The 23,858-nt window shown below is 44.7% G+C and overlaps 1 protein-coding gene and 1 long non-coding RNA gene across 4 annotated transcripts in view; both read left to right on the forward strand.

The window, feature by feature from the left end:
• The window catches only part of daam2 (dishevelled associated activator of morphogenesis 2), a 105,173-nt gene that overhangs the window by 39,694 nt on the left and 41,621 nt on the right, over nucleotides 1–23,858 (forward strand). For all 3 annotated transcript variants that reach the window (XM_082143743.1, XM_082143742.1, XM_082143744.1), the window contains exon 3: nucleotides 11,638–11,727. In XM_082143743.1, coding sequence (XP_081999869.1) covers nucleotides 11,638–11,727 — 90 coding nt within the window. The remainder of the gene's footprint in view (nucleotides 1–11,637; nucleotides 11,728–23,858) is intronic.
• LOC309479735 lies at nucleotides 12,951–14,730 on the forward strand. The gene is made up of 2 exons (XR_014199417.1): nucleotides 12,951–14,023; nucleotides 14,088–14,730. It is a non-coding gene; the product is annotated as an uncharacterized lncRNA (long non-coding RNA).

Consider the following 23,858-nt stretch of genomic DNA (forward strand, 5'->3'; position numbering starts at 1 on the left):
CACACGCATCGCTGGAGCTGGATTAGGAGCCGCGCCGTCGAGAGAGAGCACCTTCAGCGGGACGAGTCACTGAAGTCGCTGGCCGCGCCGCCTTCCTGCCTTCCTGCTGCGCTTTCCGGCGCTTATATCCTTCTCTTTTATTACACTGTATTTCTGTGTGTGTGTGTCGCCGCTGCGACACACATTTCTAAAAGAGCTAGCGTCTTTTTAAAGATGCCTTCCTGCGGCTCGTGCAGAGCCACACTCAGCGACGGGGACCGCCACGTGATCTGCGTTTCCTGCCTGGGTGAGGAACATGCAGCTCTCGCGCTCGCTGACGGCGGATGCCCTCACTGCGAGCTGATGGCAATGGCGACTCTGAGGACTCGCCTAGCCGTCTTCACCGAGACTGCTCCCCCGCCCGCCGCGGCGTCGCGCCGTAAAAAGCGCCGTGCCCAGCGGGCCCCGGAACCCTCCCTCAGCCGCCAAAGCTCGCCGGTTCGCCCGCTTGCTTCCCCGGCTTCTTCTGTTTCGCTTCCTGACGGACAGCGGCCGCCGTCTGCCGCCGCTTCCGTTGATATCGCGGATGAGGAAGCCCTGCTGGGAGAGGATGATTCCTGCTCTATCCTGGCGTCAGGCAGTGAGGATTGGGCGGGCTCTGAGGACCCCGCGCCCCCTGCCCGCACTTCGTCAGGCAAGAGAGCTTCCATAGAGACGGAACTCATGCGAGTACTCGCACAGGCCGCGGCGAGCCTCGGCCTCGAGTGGTCTTCGCCTGAGCAGCCCGCTCACAACCGGCTGGATGGATTTTTCCTGCCTGGGGAGCGCGCTTCACCTGTGTCCAGGCCGGCGCCCTTTCTTCCTGAGTTACACGAAGAAGTCGCCAAGTCCTGGAGCGCCCCCTATTCTGCTAGAGTGCGTCCTGCTGTTTCTTTGGCATTCTCCGCCGTTGACGATGCCAAGAACAAAGGATACCTCTCGCTGCCGCCGGTTGAAGAGGCGATAGCGGCCCACTTATGCCCGCCCTCCGCTGGACGGCGCGCTAAGCCGGCCCTACCCTCTAAAGCTTGCCGCACGACGTCGAGCTTGCTCCACCGCGCTTTCTCCGCCGCCGGGCAAGCTGCGTCAGCGTTGCATACCATGGCAACGCTCCAGATCTTCCAGGCCGATCTCCTCCGTAAGCTGGATGAGGAAGGACCTGACGCGATCTGCGTGCCGGACTTAAGGAGTGCCACGGACCTCGCCCTTCGTGCTACTAAGTCCGCAGCGCAAGCCATTGGACGGACTATGGCTTCTCTCACCGTGTCTGAGAGACATCTATGGCTGACGCTCTCGGAAATGGCCGAGTCTGAGCGCACCGCGTTCCTCGACGCCCCGCTTTCCGCCGCAGGCCTCTTCGGATCCTCCGTCAAAGATTTCGCGGAGAGATTCGCAGAGGTACAGAAAGCGTCTCAGGCTATGAAGCACTTCCTCCCGAAGCGCTCCAGCTCTGCAGCAGGCCGTGCGAAACCGTCTGCTCAGAGCTCACAGCCACCGTCCACTGCCTCCACTTCACAGCGCCGCCAGGCCAGAAGCGCGAGACCGCGCTCCCGCTCATCCGGTCGCCGCCCCGCAGGACGCGGCCCGCGACCTAAGGTTACGGTGAAGCCCGAGGCCCCGAAGTCGTCCTAGCACAGCTAGGAAAACGACGGTGTTCCAGTCCCGCTGCGGCCGGACTCACACCAAAGCTATTCGCTCGTCCAGTTCCAGAAAATGTGACTGTTCCAGTGTTTTCTGCAGCCAACAAGTCGGTTCTGTCACCCGCTTGCCTGCACACAAATGCCGTTTTCACGGCTACCCAGATAAATCCCCAAAAGAGCGTATTTTCTGGTGTCCCGGCCACGGCCGATGGTGTTTCGTGTGTAGTAAGAATGCCCACTGCCCAGTGCCCATCCCTACACATAAGCACAGCCTGTCACACAGGGCTCGCGCACATAAAACCGACTCAGGTCGGTTGCGCTTCAAACATGGTGAATGTGCCCACTACCCAGTGCCCACTAACACCACGTTACGCATGTCTCACGGTTTCTGTAAAAACGAAACCAACGTGCACTCGCTTCACGCAAGCGAACGATGTTTTCGGTGTGATAAATGTGCCCGCTGTCCCGCGCCCACATCAACACATAGACATGACAGTTCCCACGGGAACCGCCCAGCCCCCCCCCTCGCGGTTAACCACCGTAGAGGAGTCGAGCGCGGGCAATCTGCCCGCTGTCATCAGCGCGCCCCATGCCTCAAATGTCACGAGCGACACGCTTGTGTTACAGCACACAGAAGCTTCTCCATCGCTGAGCGAGCGGAGCGCGCTTCGTATTCGACCCCTAGCTATCCATGCAGACGCATGGGCAAAGCTGCCCGGGGTTTCGAAGTGGGTGCTGAACATTATAAAAAGAGGCTATTCGCTGCAGTTTCGCCGACGCCCTCGCCGCTATGTGGCGCGCGTCGAGACCACGGTAAAAACAGAAGTAGCACATCTACTTCGAGCCGAAGTGACGAAACTATTGAGAAAAGGGGCCATAGAACCCCTCTCTCAAGATCAGAGCGAAGGAGGGCTATACAGCAGATACTTCCTGGTACCGAAAAAAGACGGGGGTCTCAGACCCATACTAGATCTAAGGCAACTGAACAAAGTGCTTGTGAAGCGACAGTTCAGGATGCTCACGACCAGGCAAATCCTTGTGCAGATTCGCCAAGGAGATTGGTTTGTGTCAATAGATCTGAAAGACGCGTATTTTCAAATACAGATAGCGTCACGTCACAGGCGATTTTTGAGATTCGCCTTCGAGGGCCAGGCATATCAGTACACAGTCCTGCCGTTCGGCTTGTCCCTAGCACCCCGTACATTTACGAAGTGCATGGACGCGGCGCTCGCACCCCTCAGAATGAGGGGCATGCGAGTGCTGAATTATTTGGACGATTGGCTGATTCTAGCGCAATCTCGCGCAGTGCTCATAGAACACACGACCATTTTACTCGATCACCTCGAGGATTTGGGTCTGAGTGTCAATTGGGCGAAGAGCTCCCTGTCACCCAGTCAGAAAATATCTTTCCTGGGCACAGAACTGGACTCACTATCCATGATAGCGCGACTATCACAACGGCGCGCGGTAGACATTCGACGCACAGCGAACTCTTTTCGCTGCGGCGCGTCTGTCCCGCTCAAAAGATTTCAGAAGATGCTAGGTCTCATGGCCTCAGCATCGTCAGTACTCCAGCTGGGTCTGCTCCGCATGCGCCCGCTGCAGTTTTGGCTGAAAGCGCGAGTCCCACGCAAAGCGTGGGCACCCGGTTCGCTTCGCCTCAGGGTCAATCAGAAATGCGTTACAGCGCTGAAACCCTGGAAAGCGAACGACTGGTACCAATCAGGTGTAAGCCTGGGGACTTCCTCGAGGGTGAAAGTGGTGTCCACGGACGCGTCCACCTCGGGATGGGGAGCGCTGCTCGAGGGCAGACCGTTCTTCGGCCAGTGGTCAGAACGGGAGAAGCTCCTGCACATAAACTGCCTCGAAATGCTGGCAGTAGACAACGCGCTGACGCGTTTTTGTCCCCAAATAAAAGGTCACCACGTCTTGGTCCGCTCGGACAACATGTCTGTGGTATCCTACATAAATCGCCAGGGCGGCATCAGATCCGAGAAACTGTACAGGCTGGCAGAACGCCTCCTGGTATGGGCTCAGTGCAACCTGCGCTCGCTCAGAGCAGCGCACGTGCCAGGGATCATGAATATAGGACCAGACAGACTGTCCAGGAACAACGTTCCGGCAGGCGAATGGTCCCTACACCCACAGACAGTCCAACTGCTGTGGAAGAAATTCGGCAGAGCGGAAGTGGACCTGTTTGCGTCTCAAGAAAACGCTCACTGTCAAGAATTTTTCTCCAAGAGCAGGAGCGCGCTGGCCCATGTGTGGCCCCGCCGCCCGCTCTATGCTTTTCCCCCCGTCTCTCTCCTGCCTCAGGTGATAGAACGGATCAGGGAAGAAGGATGCTCAGTACTGCTGGTAGCACCGCTCTGGAAAAACCAACCTTGGTTCCCAGCCGTGATGCAGTTAGCAAGTACTGCCCCGTGGCCAGTACCAGTGAGGAGAGATCTCCTCTCACAGGCCCGCGGCTCGATCTGGCATCCTCACCCGGATCTATGGTCCCTTCATGTCTGGGCCATCAACGGGTACATGTTGGACTCCCTAAAGGAGTATTAAACACGATCACGCAGGCTAGAGCTCCGTCTACAAGACGACTCTATTCTTCGAAATGGTCAGTGTTTTCGGGCTGGTGCACAGCCCGTGGTGTGTCACCCACAAATTGTGATGTGACGGAGGTGCTTTCCTTCCTACAAGAGCTGTTGGATGGGGGCAGGGCCCCCTCCACGCTCAAAGTTTATGTGGCGGCTATAGCAGCGTTCTCAGAAACAACGCTTGGTCAGTCAATAGGAAGGAACGATTTAGTCATCCGCTTCCTTAAAGGAGCTAGGAGACTGAATCCTCCCAGACCTCCCTCAGTCCCCGTATGGGACCTTTCTACGGTTCTGGAAGCCATGAAAGGTGCGCCATTTGAGCCTTTACAGTCAATCGATTTGAAACACCTGTCTTTCAAAACGGTGTTTTTGCTGGCTCTCGCTTCGGTGAAGCGCATAGGGGATCTGCACGCGCTCTCTGTGAGCGCGGCGTGCATGGAGTTTGGGCCCAATGACTCAAAAGTTATACTCAAACCTAAGCACGGTTATGTTCCAAAATCCCTCAACACACCGTTTAGGGCGCAGATTATCTCTCTGTCAGCCCTACCGGTCCCTGATGAGGAAAGAGACGCGAGCCTCCTTTGCCCAGTCAGGGCATTACGAGCTTATGTGTCTCGCTCGTCTGTTTTCAGACAGACGGAACAGCTCTTTGTTTCGTTTAGCGGACGTTCTAAGGGACTAGCCGCGTCGAAACAGAGCCTATCCAGATGGATAGTTGATGCTATAGCGCTGGCTTACGCCTCCAAGGGCATGCAGTGCCCTTTGGGTGTCAGAGCGCATTCCACAAGAGGCATGGCCTCTTCGTGGGCTTGGTCGAGTGGGATTGCCTTGCAAGATATTTGTATGGCGGCAGGCTGGGCCTCCCCGTCTACATTTATAAGGTTCTATAACCTAGAGGTTCCCGCCCTGCAGGCCAGGCTGCTGTCGGTCTAGACTACCAGTATTATCTGACCTGATGCGTTCAGCTCAGAATGCTGCGTTTACTGAGCACAGCTCAATTTTCGACAGTTTAAAGCTGGGCAAACTGTGTAAGACCCACATTTTTTTTTTTTTTTTTATCAGTTCAGGCCGTACCCCGCCCTGTCTGTATGATGAAATTTGCGTCCCTTCGACGCTACTTTATGTGGAAAGTGAGGCTGCACCCCTCCTTCTCCCGGACTCTCTGTGAGTTCACTGAGTGATTGTGCACTATATGTACCCCGGGCTTTCGCCCTTGGGTCTTTGGTGTCAGATCTCAGCACGCACGGCGTTTTACACTGGGTCCCCTAGCGTAAGATATCTTACGCAGTACGAGAGACCTCTCGTAAGAGAACGTACTCGGTTACTAACGTAACCTCGGTTCTCTCTAGAAGAGGGACCGAGTACTGCGTATCTTGCCGTGCATGCACACGCTCTGGTTGCTTCGATGATGAAAAACCAGATAATAGCTGCCTGCGAGCGATATTTATAGGCCTAGACCACGCCCATTTCGGCGGGACGTGACGTAGCGGGCGCGAAGTGCCCTGATTGGGTCTGACGTCACGCCAGGCCTCGCTCGATAGGCTGCTGCAGTTGCCGCAGAGCAGCCAATAGGCGCGCGAGCTGTCTCGCCTATGTCTGCATTGCTGCTGCAACGCGTTTTGCATTATAACAAAATTAAGGATAATTTTTGGCTTCAATATCTCGCGGAAAAAGGATTTTCCCCTAGCGTAAGATATCTTACGCAGTACTCGGTCCCTCTTCTAGAGAGAACCGAGGTTACGTTAGTAACCGAGTACGTTTTTCGCCCTTCCCTACCTTTTTGAACCGGAGTACACAGACAAATAACTTAAGATAGATGACGTGACGTGTGACCTTTACAACGTGATGACGGAATACGTGGCGCATCTCAGAGATGGTACACGACGGGCATTTGTGGTTAAAAAGTATATAATTTTTATTTTATATTTAGAAAATTACGGATCGTTTCACTAGATTAGACCCTTATTTCTCGGCTGTGATCGTGTAGAGACTTTGAAGCTGCATTGAGACTGACATTTGAACCTTCAAACCGTTGGTTGCCATTGAAGTCCATTATATGGAGAAAAATCCTGGAATGTTTTCCTCAAAAACCCCCCAAAAAATTCGACTGAAGAAAGAAAGACATGGACATCTTGGATGACATGGGGGTGAGTAAATTATCAGGAAATATTTATTTTAAAGTTTACTTATGCTTTAATATAGAATTTAACTGATGTGCCGTCACTTAAAGGTGAACTAAGTAACTTTTTTTACCTTAACTGAACAGCTTCGGAGTCATTGGAATGGTTATATTACTTATTTCGGGTTGAATGGTGGTCGTTTCGCACCCCCCTGGTGCCCGTGAGCGGAAAATACACACTTGCAACTTTGAGCCATCGGGCCGCCGGCCGCTGCGTCAGGGAGTCTCGCGATGTTAACAATTGCTTTACGGCCAAAAGAAATCTGCTAAAATGCTGTCATTATTGCGCTCCCTCACGCTGTCCGAACCCGAATGAAGAAGACGTTTTAAAGAACGTCCCATCTGCTTTGATGTCGTTGATCTATAGCCTCTGGTGTCTGAGAATCAACAACGAGTTTTTACAACAGTGTTGTCAAATATCTATTCCGAAGCTGTGGGGGGAGCTCTAGAGAGAAACCTGCGAGCAAAAAGCGAGAATACAGCGAAGAAGTCCCGAAGCTACTGAGTGCTGCTTTAAAGGAGTACTTCATCACTGGCGTAATGGGCTTTCAATAAAACTTGTCTGCCTATGCAATAGAAACGCGGGGGAAAATGAAATCGGTGCCACCTGACTAGAGACAACAAAGAAAAATGGCTGTTGTCTTCCCTTGTGCAAAATACTTAGAAAAACTTCAACACCCATAATGCACTGAGCATGTTGCCGTTCAAGGCCACTCCCACCAGTCTGCTATAGATACGCTTACCAGAGTCAAAAACCGCCTTGCTTTAGTAGGAAATACTTCTTTGCAAACTTTTAGTTATAATGGTGTCAACTTGTATTGTTCCCGGGTGCAAGGATTCAACGAGTAAATGTTACATCGTTGTCCAGCATATTGTAGGCAGTGGCTAAAGACTGCAAGGAATCATAAATATGGAGAGAGCGTTATGACGGATAATCTGAAAAACCTCTGTGTTTGTAGTTAACATTTCAAACTGGATGACCACGAAGACAAGTGTTTTATGTTCTGTTGATAACCCTCTGTTGATCCGACTGTCCGTGGGCAGAGAAACAAAAATGTGGAAGTATAATCTTTAGTTTTCACGAAAGCCAGGTCTTTTGACAAATAAACATGATTTTCTCGGCGCAGGTAACTGAGAACAAGTAGCCATTGTAACAATACATAGCGTGTTGAAAATTGTCGAAGTTACACTGTAAGGCATTCAAGCCACACTTAAAATGCCTGAATGCCCAATCAGATGCCACTTGTTTTGATGCCTTTTTTCAGAACTAACTCTAAGGCTACGTTCACACTGCAGGCTGAAACGACCCAATTCCGATTTTTTTGCCCCTATGCGACCTGTATCTGATCTTTTCATGACAGTCTGAACGACACAGATCCGATCTTTTCAAATGCTACCCAGGCCACTTGGGTATGTGGTCCCAAATCCGATACATATCCGATCTTTTCAAATGCGACTTCAGTCTGAACGGCCAGGTCGCATTTATCCGACCCGCACGTCATTGATACGCGAAAAACGTCATAATCCTGCGTTGAAGTAGTCGTCGGTTTGAAAACAGACTGCATATTCGTCGAGCTGAGGTAAATCTGCCGAACGGGTCGACCTCGACGAGCCCGTTAATTAAAAAAAAAAAGAAGAAAAAAAAGCCCACGGCCATTATACGTTATGTTAACTTATTTGTGCTGAATCTGATATTAGATAGGTCAGCGGCTGCTGTCTGGCTCTTGTGTAACGATCGCTGCGCGCGCTCGTGTGTGTGTGTGTGTGTGTGAGAGAATCACAGTTAAAGTTTAGCTACTTCCGCAAACAACAAGTGACGTCGTTGACCGTTGAGTACTCTTCTGCGCATGCGGGTCACTTCTGGGTCATTTCACGTTCACAGGAGATCACAAAAGGTCGCATTTAATTGGAAATGTGAACGGCCTTGCAAAAAAATCGAATTTTTTCAAAAAATCGGAATTGAGCATTAAGCCCTGCAGTGTGAACGTAGCCTAATTTTACTTTTTAATCTAATCCATTTTTGCAAAAAAAAATTACCTACTGGTCTTAACCAACTGATTGTGAGTGGATGTATGAAGTCAGGTTCCCTGAAGTTCACACAGTCCTAGGAGCCACAAGTGTAGTTCATCACACTGACCATGAACATGTTCCTCAAGTTTCTTTAAAATGAATGACACTTAATTTAAATGAATCTTTTAGACGATTTTGATGGGCCGAGAAGTGTTAAAAAAGTGTTTGTGTATCATTTCGCTTGTCTGTGTTTGTGGTGTTCCAGACAGGCTGTAAGTCTGTGGTTTAGTTGTAAGGATTTTGTGTGTGTGTGTGTGTGTTATGAGCTTCACTGAATCATCTGGGTTGTTCAAAAACAGATTAATAAAACATACCTACTGTGTGCTGCTCAGAGACAAGCTTCGGTTAATCCTGCTTTGGTTTTGTTTGGACAAATAGTAATGTAATATCACATTTATGCTTTTTATGACAATGGTCCGAATATCAGCACAACCACATTACTTGTGGCCACGTGCTGCCGGGCGAATCACAGCCGTGCTGGTATTCGGAACAACAGAGCCCTAATTAATATTGTATAACAAAGTTTGTTGATGAGGGAAGGAGAAGGCGGGAACCGGCGAACGATCAACGTAAAGTTTAAACAAACAACAAAACGAAAGTAAAGCGACAGCCTCTCATGGACGACTGACGCATAAAAATCAAGCGTAGCGTCAGTTCTGGCAGGTCACGTTAGTCAAGCTCGCATCAGCTGACTCTCAGCTGATCCACGTCTACCTATAGGAATACGACGCCTATCACTGTATACATATATTAGCTCCTTCAGTATTATCAGCAGCTATTGCGTTTCTCAGGCGCTAATTACCCTCCTCCATCCCCAGCTCCACCTCTCGTCAGTCAGGATTTGGCATTCTGATTCCCCTTGAATCAGAATAAATTCTCGAATCACGTTGTACTTTAAAATCTTGAATGAATGATATCTGCAATACATTCATGTTGGTTCTGATCCGTTTACCCTAAGGGGGGTTATGGCTGCCCTCCCTGCTCTTATCCATGCTAGGCTGCATTGATGCACAGGGAGTTCCTCCCCTGAACAGAACCATACCGCCAATCCAAACTGTATGCTAATTGTCAAGTGTATTTAACGATAGTGGTCCTGACAGAAACATTATAAAACACAAAATAAAGTCCAGGCCTTGTCCTCTTTCAGCCTTGAACTGTCATCACTCCTCCTTTATCCTTCCGGAGCTCCTCCGTGAGACTCGAGACCGGTGTGGTGTGCACATTAGCACTCGCGTCATCGGCCTCGCTCCGTTCCCACGGCTCTCGGCCCCACCCTGGATGCCACTAGTTAATTTCTTAAATAAACAGCCTTTGCAGATGCCTGATTAGTCAGACAGTTTTTTTCTAATAAAATAATGTGTGAAGATTACAGATCATGGCATTATAACGGCACAGCCCTTTCCCTCCTTTCGGCTGCCTAGCCTTCCTGGAGTGGTGAGGTCAGAGATGTGTTTCTTCCTCATTTCCGTGGCTGAGAGCTCTGGGTGTGGTGGTATCGGCCAATGAGCTTCCTGACTAATGCTGCCACCTCAGTGTCCTCAGTCAACCTTCTGTCCTCGCATCGTGAATCAGCTGATTAGATCTGGATGAGAAGGGAGTGGGTCAGTAGAGGAAATGTGCGACAAATTAGGTTTGGTTTGTGCTGTCAATGTGAGAGATTGTTTCTGCCAGTTTAGGAACGACTCATTCTTAATGGAGTATTAATTTAGAGGCAAAATTGCATATTATTGAGGGCGTTTCAGTTGGAATTACACATTTTTATTGCCCTTAATAGTGTACCCAAAAATACCTAAATCCATCATCACTAACCCTTGTGTTGTCCAAACCCTGAATCACTGATTATTTTTTAATAAAACATAGAAGATATCTTTTGAATTTCCAGAGTGCTCATTTTCATAATGTGGACTGCGGCTGTCGACGTCCTACAAGGACAAAAAGAAAAAAAGAAAAATCACCAGGAAAGTAGTCCGTAGAAACCCATTCACTGTATTGCTACTCTTCAAAAGACACATGCTATACTTCATCATAGCCTGTCATGTAATTGAATTATTGTACAGATACAATTATAGTTTTGTTGTCAAAAATGAGACACACATGAAACATCAGGCCTGCTTTTATGGTACATTTTACTCTACGGTTTCATATTCAGACGAACTATTCCTCTAAGTTGTTCTTTCTTCATTTTTTTTTTTTTCCTTACTTTTTTATGATGCATGATGCTCTCTGCTTGGTCACTGCTGGCTGACACAGTTTCCTGTCAGTCCTCTGTGGGCCACATATGACTTCCTTCCATTTTGACCATCTCTAAATCTTTCCCTCACGGAGTCTTTCCTGCACCTCCCTCATTTTAACCCTGCCTTTTTTCCCTGTTCCCTCTCTCACTATTATTGTATGCCCATGGCTCTATAGAGAACTTCCACAATTGTGAATCGATTGTCAGTTCCTTTTAAACGCAATTCCTGAAACATAATCTAGAGTTCTATTGAAAAATGAAATGATTGGAATAAAATAATTAAATGTATCATGCAGTGTATAATTATTAACAATACATCTCATTTTCAGTATAAATCACCCATTATTGTGATCATATTTAACCTTATATTATTGAATTTATAATATTTAAATTATATTATACATTTCACAGAGTGTTTGGCATTGTAATGGAAATGAGAATGTTGAAATGAGAGCTGCAAGCTCATTGGCTACTGATACAGCAGGAACTTTCTCAGCTTGTGCTGCCTTTTACTTCATTAATATGATTAGATATTTTTTTATTCTAATTTAATGACATTCACACACTTGAGGCTATGTGAGTTTCACAGTATTTAAAACTTAACCCAGGGCTCACTGGATTGGAAATAGTTGGAAATCCACGGCAAGTGACATGAGATCTAATCCTGTGGTTTTCTTACAATATGTAAAGTTGAGGTCGTTACACGCTTTCTCTTTATACACACTCTACACACACACCTGAATGTACTGCAAATACACATGAGCTACACTGTTTTATTTTAATGCTGTAACGATTACAACACACACAGTGACAAATGAATGGGGCTGGCATTATATCTATCACCATGCTTTTTAAGATGTACGAGGTTATGTGTGGCTCAGTTGTCGTGTCTTTTCCTTTCTTCAGGATGAACTGGATCTCACAGACAAGAACAGGGAAGCCATGTTTGCTTTGCCTGACGAGAAGAAATGGCAGATCTACTGCAGCAAGAAAAAGGTGAGCCCTTCACAATGTAAATCATTTTTCAATCAATCAATCTTTTTAGCAGATGGCTAAAAAGACTAAATGTCTCTGGCTACTATTTTCTTTTGTTAGTCACTGACTAAAGAAAGGTTTAGCATTCTTTGCAAGGAAGTGCTTTATTTTTTCATAGATTCAGAATTGTAAACATTTCATTGCGAGACAAAGCCTTTTGAAATGGAAGTTGGAAAACTACAGCTTCTTTGAATCCTCCAGCCAAAAAGTCTACCACACTTATCACACACACACACAGCCTCTCCCTTCCTCCTCAAGACACCATCCTTTTGAAACTCATGTCTGTGGTCAGCCACTTTCAGGATATTACTCCCTTTCTCCCTGATTACAGAGAGAAAGAGAAGACATTGACTGCTTTCAGAAGCCTCAGTGGAATACAGATTTAAATGAATTGGCTTTAGCCATTTCCAGGTTATGTTTTTATGGAAGTGCTATTGTTTTGGAAGGGCCTGCGGAGTGAACGACAACCACTGTAGCTCCGGTCTGGCAATGAGGTCTTCATTGACTGTTACAGTTTAGTTTCCATTGTATCTACAAAGCCTTGTAGAAAGTTTGGATCCATGCTTGCACCTGGAGCTCTGGACACTTGGCCTGGGTTTGGGAGGTGGAATTATTGGTAAAGTGGGATGTGGCTATGTGAGGATTTGTAGTTATTGTAACAAAGTTTCTGGAACAAAGTTGTCAGCAGTTGAGGTTCTCTAAATGCTGCTGCGCTCAAAAATTACTTCCTCTCAGAGCTGAAGGTTAGAAGAGGGGAAAGAAATGCTCAAACCAAATCCAGGAAACAGGAACCAGAACCAAGCAACAGACGTCTTGGAAAACAAGTTGTGAGATCAAACAAAAAGCTCATTCATGTCTGCAGTAATGGAGAATTGCCATAGAAGCCCACCACATGGCCTGCTTAAAATGCACAGCAATGTAAATGGAACAAGCAAGGCTATGTGTTTAGAGAAATCACTCGAAAGAGAGACTTGAATGAATCAAGATGGGAGAGAGAAGTTGAAGCTGTTCCTCTGAGGTTCCCTGCACTTAAAAACTATCAAGTAAATATCTGTGCACACTGGAAACAATTCCTTGTGTAATTACACAAAGTTGCCTAGCAAGTTGCTGTATTTTGGCTTACAGTAAATGTACTGTAATGCTATTTATTATGCAAACTATTGTATTATACTGTATTGTACTATAATATCTATATTACTGGTAAATATTACTAATTAGAATAAACACTAATAATGATAATATTATATATTATAATTATAGTTAGTGTAGTATATAATTCTATAATATTGTAATACTATTATAATTAAGAAAAACATTACAAATTCAAAGGCAATCTAAACAATGTTCTTGTCAAAGCTATTTTTATTCAGTCAATTCATTTAAACTATCAGAAACTCAAAAACATTTTAGTACTGTGTTTGTTACTTAGAGTACAATGCATCAGCAATTTACAGACATGAAAGTATTTTAAGTGTGCAAGAATATATATGAAACCAAAACATGTAAGAGAGGAAAGATTGAGGACTGGGTTAAGAATCATTGTCCTAAGAGTGAACTTGACTTATCTTAAAAATTATACTAACTGTAAGGGCATATGGGTGGTGGAAAACAGGTCATTGGCCCTTAGTTAGAAGTTTTCCATTCAAACTCCATCAAGGACTGAATGAAGCTGTTGACATGTGGGTTAACGATCATCATCTTCCTCTACACCACCCTCCTGGTCTTCCTGCTCACTCCCTGTCTGGCAGTACAACCTGTTCGGACAACCTCGGACCCCTTACTAATGACCGAAACTGAACAGCAATGGTGAAACTGGTACCAATAGACAAGCTCTCTATCCACAAATCACCCATTTACACTGTAAGGGAAACTTCTGTATTTTTCAACCTGGAGTCCTGGACATTGTTTTCCCATGTTTTTGTAACTAACGACTAATTGAAATTGGTCCAGTATTGATCGCTTCCACTGCAGTCGTAATCTTTTTGACTGCGTCTTGACATTGATTGGTTTGTAAACAGACGTGCGTCTGACGTCAGCGTGATGTCAATTCGGCGGGTAACTTTGACTAGAATGAATGAACAGACGCATATCGTTGCCACTATACTGTTATTATTACGCCATTACTCCCTGCAGCACCAACTATACTCGAGGCTAGTTCAAATTCGCCAAATGAACATCCTCGTTGTGCAAACATTTTATCGTCGCCGGCAGGACGCAGGACAAAGATGTGTGTGTGTGTGTGTGTGTGTGTGTGTGTGTGTGTGTGTGTGTGTGTGTGTGTGTGTGTGTGTGTGTGTGTGTGTGTGTGAATCAGCTGGAAGAAACGCTGTGGGCAGGACTGACAGATCTGCACATAAATATTCTTCTTCAGTTGTTTAGGCTACGGCAGAACCACCGGAACTTCCTGTAAATGGTCTGAAAGTCCGAACCATACAGAAAATACTTTCACTCTAGAAACGAATCAAACCTTTGTTCAGTTTGATCCGGACCGAGACTACCTCTTTTCGTCGGACCAAATTTCGTCAGTTTGGTCCGGGCCGTGGTCCGGGGGAGGTTTCACACCTGTAATTTTGATTCGGATCAAACTGAAAAGTCCGAAAATCTGGACCAAACAAGGTAGGTGTGAAAGGGCCCTAACTCTAACCCTAACAGTGCAGCCTTGAGAAATCACACTGTTTTCACCACTAAGATGTCTAATTCTGCTGCTTGTTAAGAGCCCTGTACGTTCAATCATGCCATTCATGCAGATAATGCACCCTTTAGTTTCTTTATTGCAACACGGTCAGTAAGTCCACTGCGTTCAATGAGAAATATCTCCGTTGCGTATAGGTCACCTTGGCTCCCTGAGTAGGGAACGAGATACTGTGTCAGATGCTGACGCTTTGGGAACACTATACCATACCACTGTGCCATAATATGAAGTGACTGCCAGTTTATAAGAAAAGTATATTTGCACAGACTGACTGTGGCGAGCAGGACGAGGTCGAGGGCCGTGGGAGAACGGCACGAGGCCGGTGGCGTGATTGCAAATGAGTGACACCTGCGCGACGCACCGGTCTCGCATCTCTCACGGAGGAGCGGAAGCATAAAGGAGGAGCGACGACAGTGAAGAGCGAGAGAGGACAGGCCTGAATTTTATTTGATGTGTTTTTGTTTTGTGTTGCCAGCAGTCGTCCGTGAGGGGCTGCTGGCTTTTACTTTCATTTTTGTATTTGTTTATTTAATTATTAAAATGTTGAATGTTCGCCGGTTCCCGCCTCCTTCTTCCCATAACATCTGTCTGAACCCCGTTACATTGGTGCCGAAACCCGGGAAGAAGGAGGGACACGCTGTCGGAGAGCCCTCGCTGCTGGGAGGAATCGCGGTGCTGAGGAGGTCGGGCAGCACGAGGGAGCGTCGGCCGCCGATTGCTGCCCGAGGCGATGGTGCTGGATCGAAAGAAGATCAGGTGGGACGGAGAGCTCGCTGCCGTCCTCCTGGGTCGAGGAGGGATGGCTGCCATCCGCGAGGGAGCGGAGGAGTCGCTCCCGTTCGCCGTGGGCCGGAGCCTGTTGCCGTCGGCCATGATGGGGGCGGAGCAGGGGACGGGAGGCTCGCTGCCGGCTGCCCTCGACAGGAGGAGCCATCGCCGTCCGCCAGGAGGCGGAGGAGCGTCGAGCCGTCCCCCAACGGATGTCCAGTACCATCGCATGGCACCGCGAGTGAGTCTCTCAGCTGGTTGAGGGCCGAGTGGCAGTGTGTCCGGGAACCGGATCAAAGATTTTTTTTTTTTTTTTTTTTTTTTTTTCTCTCTCCCCTCTCTCGTCTCTGTCGCTCCTCATGCTTCCGTCTCCTGTACTCTCGCCTCGTCTGTCCATACCCCCAGGTACCGCAGCCGCCGTGATCGGTCCTCCCGGGGAGGGGGGGGGGGGGAGTAGGCGCAGCCTCGGTGGTACCCCCCGGCCTGCGAGGGGCGATGGGGGTATGTGGCGAGCAGGACGAGGTCGAGGGCCGTGGGAGAACGGCACGAGGCCGGTGGCGTGATTGCAAATGAGTGACACCTGCGCGACGCACCGGTCTCGCATCTCTCACGGAGGAGCGGAAGCATAAAGGAGGAGCGACGACAGTGAAGAGCGAGAGAGGACAGGCCTGAATTTTATTTGATGTGTTTTTGTTTTGTGTTGCCAGCAGTCGTCCGTGAGGGGCTGCTGGCTTTTACTTTCATTTTTGTATTTGTTTATTTAATTATTAAAATGTTGAATGTTCGCCGGTTCCCGCCTCCTTCTTCCCATAACATCTGTCTGAACCCCGTTACACTGACAAAAAATAAAGAACCAGGAGTTAGATAAACATCCAGATTGTAAATTCTAATAAAAGTATGTGAAAAAGCTCAGACTGCTGCCACACAAATATCTTTCAAAGATGCACACTTAAGCCCTATTCGCACTGGATTAGTATTTTCTGGGGACCATGTGTGATTTAGAAATTACCCCCCCTCATCTGAATTTCGTGTGGCGCATTCGCACGGGATAAACGAAGCCTGTGATTTTACTCGAATTTACTGACTTATCTCCGAGATATGATGTCAATAGGCTATTGCTTTGAAATGTCTTGTTATTATAGGTCCAGCTTTATGATATATCATAAACAGAATAATGTTCCTCACCGCATGCTGCTATACATGCCATCCATCTCCAGCTAATCATTCTTTTTGTTTTTCCTCTTCTGATGGTTTTCATCTTTCTCTGTCTGCAAATTGTTTAGTTGTATGGTGTATAGCGATATGACCCAGCACCCAAAATACTATCAAAACACTCCAACGCAGCCTCCATTCTTCGCGAAAGATGGATAAAAAAAGCGCACAGGAAACAAAAACCTTGAAAAAATGATATACGACCCCACCAAATCACAGAGATGCCGATTCGCACGGGACTAATATTATCACCTCAGTGTTCGGCGAAATATGGTAGGTCATTTGCGGGGGAATTTTTACTCTACAAGACATGGCCGATTCACGCGGGATTAAGATCACAGACAACCTCCGCAATTATTACAAATGACTAGAGGTCACCAGGTAATACTAATCCAGTGCGAATAGGGCTTTAGATAACACCTGTGAAGCAGCAACACCGCTAGTAAAGTGTGCTTGAATACCAATACCAGCAGCCGTGCTGCAACCACCAAAACAACTAACCAGGCAAAGCCTATACAATCTGTCATTATTGTATAGCAACCTTCGTTATATCCTAGCCTTGATCAAAAAAAGCTCACAGATAAAGCCTGCAAATGTTTTTTAAGAGTCAGTATTCCTCAGAGGCTAAAATGAGGAACATGTTAAACCTTGTATATAAGGTAGTCTTCTATAGAAGACTGCACTGTAAAATCGAATTAGTTAACCTTACTTTAAAAAAAAACAAAAAAAAAAAAAACATTCAAACCGATTGCCTTAAAAAAAAAATAGTGAAAAGTCTCACTTATTCGAGAGTTCAAGTGTAGTTTACTCTGAAATGCATCACAATATGATTATAAAGTCAGTCACAACATTAGTTTTTTAGGTTGACTTTAAATATCCTTGACTGGAATTTAACTTGAGAGAAGCAGATCTGGATAAATCATTCTAAAATACAACAAATTATTTTTGCATTGGAAATGAAATCTCCGTATATATTGGCAGGGTAGAAAAGAGGACAACCCATCGAGATTCTGGAAAGATGTTTGTCTAGATCTAAAAAACAAGGCCAATTACTGCGCTGGCTTTGGGACAGGCAGAAGTCTGTTTGCTAATGTGATTTAGCTGGAAGATTCTGGAGAGGCAAACTATTATTGAAGGAACAGATACTTGTTTGGCCCACAAAAATAGTTCTGTTCTCAAGTCACATAACATACTGTTGAGCTTGTGCAGACTGTTCGAATTGTGTCAGAGCTCTGTGTCAGTATAGCGGATCAAATACACATCGCAAAATTACAACTTCATTAATGCACAACCTCGCTTAACTTGTATGTAAGGGATAATGTACACATCCAGCTGGTTACGTCTGTATTGCAAACGCCTGCATGTTGTGCTTGTTGTTTTTGGAGTAGGCATACCAACACAACATCATTGCCATAGAAACCAATGCAGATATTCCGGAAAACGAAAGAGCGGCATGGACACAGAAATCAGATCTGAACCGTTGCGATAAACAATGAGGACATCAGTTATTTTAGATCAGATTCCAATAGGACACACAAATAAACGGATATGGACTGACAGTGTGAACATAGCCTAAGTCACTAAAATGGAACCCTATTGAGGTAGAACCTTTATAAGAAATTGTCTGCATAAGCAACTCTCTTCATGCCACACAAATAGAATTGCCATGGTAGAATTGACTTTTCAGTTGATCTCAGTGGTTTTATGTTATTTTGTTGCTAAGCATACAATAAGGCATAGAATGCATAGCCCAAACAAATATTTGGTTAAAGATCATTTTTGTCTAGACTGAACAGTAAGAAATTTCCATCATTATAATTAAATTTAAGTATAGTTATAATCTCCTTGAATGAATGAAAAGCTTTATTTCGAACATGTAAAAAAAAAAAAAACAAAAAAAAACAAACAACAACAAGAAAAAAACAATCATAGTAGTAATGATAATTTTTTTTTCTTTTTTTTTCTTCTTTAAACTAAAAAAAAACACAAAAACAATTTTAACTTATACATGTCTGAAAATGAGTAGGAAGAAGCATAAGCTTATTCAATCCTACCCCTTCTCCACTACTTTTTAATAATTAACCGGTCCTTGCTCTGGGATCCGACTATAAAGAAATCCGATTCCGATTCAGAGTGAAATCTGTGATACAGATTTTAGTAATATGTGACCCTGGACCACAAAACCAGTCACATGGGTACATTTTTTTTTAAATTGAGATTTACACATCATATGAAAGCTGAATAAACAAGCTTTCCATTGATGTATGATTGATAGGACAATATTTGGCCGAAATGCAACTATTTGGAAATCTGGAATGTGAGGGTGCAAAAAAATCGAAACATTGAGAAAATCTCCTTTTAAAGTTGTTCATTTATGTTCACGATTGTGCTGCATTCACTCACAAAAATACATGTTTTATATATTTACGGTAGAAAATGTACAAAATATCTTCATGGAACATGATCTTTACTTAATATCCTAATGATTTTTGGCATGAAAGAAAAATGGATATTTTTGACCCATACAATGTTTTGTTGGCTATTGCCACAAATATACCCGTGCGACTCGTGACTGTGTCATCCAGGGTCACATATACTGAACACTGAATCGATATATTTTCTACCTCCAGGGTTTACCCTTACTTACAGTGGATATAAAAAGTCTACACACACCCGTTAAAACAACTGGGGTTTTTTTTGTGATGTGAAAAATGACAAAGATAAATCATATCAGAACGTTTGTACCGATAATCTATGCAATGGCACTAAAAAACAAAATGACACTTTTTAGATAAAAAAAGATAAAAAATTCAACTCAAAATAACCCTTTTATAGTCGGGTATGCAGCTGTGTTCAAAACGAATCATCAATCTCATGTGAAATAGTTCCTGTCTTCACCTGAAGTGAATCTGACATCCTCTTGTTGCATGTGTAACGAAGGCCAGCTAGTAAAGAGTTGTGCGAGTAAACCTCACTCCCGTCCTCAACAGGCGCGCTAGTGTCTGACGCTGGAGGCTGCGGTCTTCTTGTTAACACGTCCGCCTCCCATGCCAGAGACGCCTGTTCAAATCAAGGGGGTAATCCAGTACCCGGAAAGCGTACGTTCCCCAGGGTCCGCCATTGGTTAGCAAGCCATCACCTGCTGTTAGCATACCATTGACTCCCATTCATTTTGGCGTCACTTTGACAGCGAATAACTTTACATCTGAGGCGTTTAAAGACTCTATTTATCCATTGTTTGTTTATTTCTAAAGAAACACGACAATGTATAAAAGGCTCCATTACCTTGTATCTTACGTTATGGCCCCATAGAAGTAGTTTTTGTAAAAATTGTCTAACAATTGCGTATTAACCACGCGACTCTCTGTCGCACAGTAGAGATATTACCGTATAGACAGGAGGAGAAGCTCGCAGGCAATTGGGGGGACGATAAAGTTAAATAAAGTCAAGGGAGAAGCCCATAGAGAGTCATAAAGTTGCTCCTGCTCCTAGCTCATGGACACCTCCTACTCACACTCTCCGTCTCTGCAAGATTCGGAAGGGAATGATTCAGATTTCTCTTGGCACAGCTACTAGAAGACAGACGGGTTGCTCACGTCACATCTACGTCGTCAAGCTCAGTTTGAGTCTGCGCAGTACGCTCGACCATCAGGAAGTGAGAGCTTCTAATTGACTTCACTTTTCTCCGTTGAAGTCTATGGGGTCGCTGTGTCCATTTCTTATACTGTCTATGGTTCAAATAGGTTGAGTATGGCCGGTTACACATGCTACTACAAGAGCCATGGGCCGCAAAGAGCTTACAAAGCATAAACGGAATTGTTGAACGGTATATGTAGGTGAGAGCGAAAAAAAAAAATTAAGATTTCCAAGGCATTAGATAAACAATGGAACACAGTGAAGACATTCATCATTGAGTTGAATAGAAGGAAAGTATGGCACAACTGTGACATTATCAAGAACTCCAAAATTGACAAAGAGAAAACCGGTAAGGGAGGCTGGCAAATAGGCTTCCCATTTCCAGGACACGCATATTTCATCACTGATATACCACGACACAAATCGGCACAATGCCAAATGATTTTGTCTCGTTATAACAGCGGAAACGACTTAAAATACTCTGTAATTTATGGTCATACAGATAAGAGTAAGACTGCCATTTATTGGAGGGACAGAAAGCTCTCAGATTTTATCAAAAAGATCTTTATTTGTGTTCTGAAGATGAACGAAAGTCTTACGGGTTTGAAACAACATGAGGGTGAGTAATTAATGACAGAATTTTCATTTTTGGGTGAACCATCCCTTTAACAGGTCTGGAATGTTTTTGCAAAGAAGAGTGGGAAAATATTCAGGAGTCAAGATGTGCCAAGCTCTAATGAAATCAATGGGTGCTTCAACTAAGTGTTAGTTTACACTTATTAATTTTTTCTCTGAAATTTGACACGTTTGTTTTCAGGGACATTGCATATGTTGTAATTCTTACATTAAACATGCATAAATTCTGACGTGACTTATCTTTGTTTAATTTTTTACATCACAAAAACCAGCTGTTTTAACAGGGATGTGATTTATTTATTTTTTTATATCCACTGTTAATGTATTATATGTAGGCTTTTATTATTATTATTTGGAGACCGCTAGAACAGCCAATGCTGTACCTGCCTGAGGTTCCAAGGAAAGCATTTGCAAATGTCCATTTCATCTCTACATCTTTTTGAGCTCCTGCCCTGAGCTGTCACTCTTCTGAGGTAATAAGGAACAGATCCACCAAATAATATAGCTAATATCGTTGGCATGCCAATAAAAGTTTAAAGGTTAAACATGTGTTTGCATTGTTCTCAAACTCACATAATCTTTTCTACCTTAAGGATACATTCCGATTATGCAATCTATAAAAATTCAATATCCTGTAGCCTACTTTTTTTTCCACCCGACTTGGAGGCTTTTTTTCCACACTATTAAAGGGACCTGAGTGCAAAAGCCATCCTTTTAGATTCAATGCACTAACCATAGAAGTATCTGTCCTCGGTTTCTTTGATTCATCATGAAGCTCTTCTTATTTGCTGGAAATTACAACTAAACGTTCTGATTTGTACAGAGATGTCAGGTTTACATTCAGCTCGGCAGTATAACAGACACGCAAGAACAGATTTATAAAAGAAAAAAAAAATTGTGATGTCTTTTACATGGCAATTTGGCACAAAGTCAACCCTTTTGAGAGTGATGATTTGTAAACGGCATACCAGTTGTTTGTGTATAAGGTTGCAGAGTGCACACCCTTCACAAACATTTATCTGTTTCCTGTTTGGATAACTGTGTCATCATATTCACATTTTGACAGCTGGACCCTCAAAGAAGTCTTTGAGTTCAGCCAGAAATGCTCCAAATCTCCATAAACACTCATGAGCGCAATCTGAAAGATGAAACTGTGTTCAAACAAAACCACAGAAATCTGAGAGATGGAGAAACATGTCAGCGAACGTACAACCCCAGAGGTCACCCTGGTCATGGTGGGATTGAATTGTACACTGAGAGAATGAGCTTCTTGAGTAAAGGCAGCCAAACGTATCCATTATTCCAATGGAACACTGTGTGGAAACAAATTCCAGTGATGCTGATTAACATAACAAAAGAAAATGATTCTAGACTTTGTATTTGGGTTTCTTCTCTAAACTGTGTTTGACCCATACTGGGAATCTGCTGGCAAAAATAATGTTTATTATCGTTACCTCCTCTATTGCTCCTTTTTATTGATAGTGCAAATATTGACACATAAGAGGGAGCAGTTCACTACTGTGCTGACCTTAAGCCAAGAATGCCCCATCTCTCTACCGCTTTTTATTTGTACCAGAGAGGGAAATAAGGGTGTTCTGATAACCTTCGTGAGCTGGTCAGGGTAAATGTTCGGAGCAACGTGACATGATTGAGACTGTGAGTGATAAGAAATTGAGGGGTGAAGAATGTGGAAACTCATTAAACTGTATAATCTATTTGTCACAATCAGTTTGGCTGCCACTGACATCTCTGTACAAATCGGAAAAACAACACATGATCGAGCTCCAGGCCAAGCTGTTGTGCTGTGTTCCAGCATTGTTTCGCTCTGATGTTGAACACTTACCGCTGAGAGGAAAGAAGCGAGTTGCTTAAATCTAATTGCAAGTTATACATCCTAGGTTGTTGTGGTTTTGTCTGGCTTGACTGTGTGTTGTGTTGTGTAGTGTAGTGCACAAATCTCTGTTCTTCAAATATTTCTGATAATTGCCATCTTACACCGTGTCCTAACTACATGCGACGCGACGGCGCGACGCACGATAAACGGTTATTTTCCGTGTTAATCAGAGTTTTTGTCCTAACCAGCCGTGACGGCGACACGATTCTTTTTTTTAGAAACGCTTTCTTTTTTTCTGCGACTTCGCGGCTGGAACAACAAACACAAAGTATGGCAATGATAATCTCATGGACTGTTTATGTGCTTTATTTAATGTTAAAAGCGTGAAATGTGAATATCATTTAGTGCTCCAGCTTTGTAGCTGTAAAAGCAACAATGGGTAATTCACCTCAGATCTTGAAATTAAATAAATGGAAACAAGAACGTTCAAACTGTGAACAAACTAGTGTATTCTTTGACAAAGATTGTTTTAGTAACTCAGTAGCCTATGTATTTTTAATAATGTTTAAATGGTGTAATATTTGTGAATTTGATTGTGTAGCTACTTATCCATTTACTTGCGAATGCCGGCAACATTAGGCTACTCTCTGGTGCCGCAAGACTCCGCCCCCACACGCTGTTCTGATTGGCTGTGAGTTTTGATTGATTTTGACGCATCTCGCAGTCGCATCGCGTCTAGTGTGGACAGACAAATTATTTGTCGCTGGAATCTTATCGCATCGCGTCTGGTTAGGACACGGTGTTAGTATCGTATCGTATCGTATCCCTTTGTTGTACAAGACATCACATTTTGTGTGAAATTTAAAAGGTTAAAAGGTAAAACTCCTGCAAGATACAAACAAGCAGCATAATGGTTGGAAAATTTAATTTAAAAATAATACTTTTGCAGCCAACCATCACAGAATACAACCCACAGTTAGGAAGGCAGCAGGGAAAGTCAGTCCATGTTCAGCATAGCAATTATATTACCTGATAAACATATACCAAGATAAGATGGGCTCAGATTAACCCTTATATTAGAACCTGAACAGTTTGATATGATCTGCGGTGATTAAAACTAAAATGTTTTAACTAAAAACAACTAGAGCATCATGCACAACAAGTCAGAAGAAAACCAAAACTAATCCCAGACCTCAGGCTCCAAAGACCATGACTCCATTTCATTACAGTTTTTCAGTCTTCTCTGAAAACACCGATCTAGTCATTTTACTTGTTTGGGAATAAACAATTTCAGTTATATCATAGGCTGGTTCA

Source organism: Leuciscus leuciscus, assembly GCF_965113295.1.
Source record: "Leuciscus leuciscus genome assembly, chromosome: 17".
Classification (NCBI taxonomy): domain Eukaryota; kingdom Metazoa; phylum Chordata; class Actinopteri; order Cypriniformes; family Leuciscidae; genus Leuciscus; species Leuciscus leuciscus.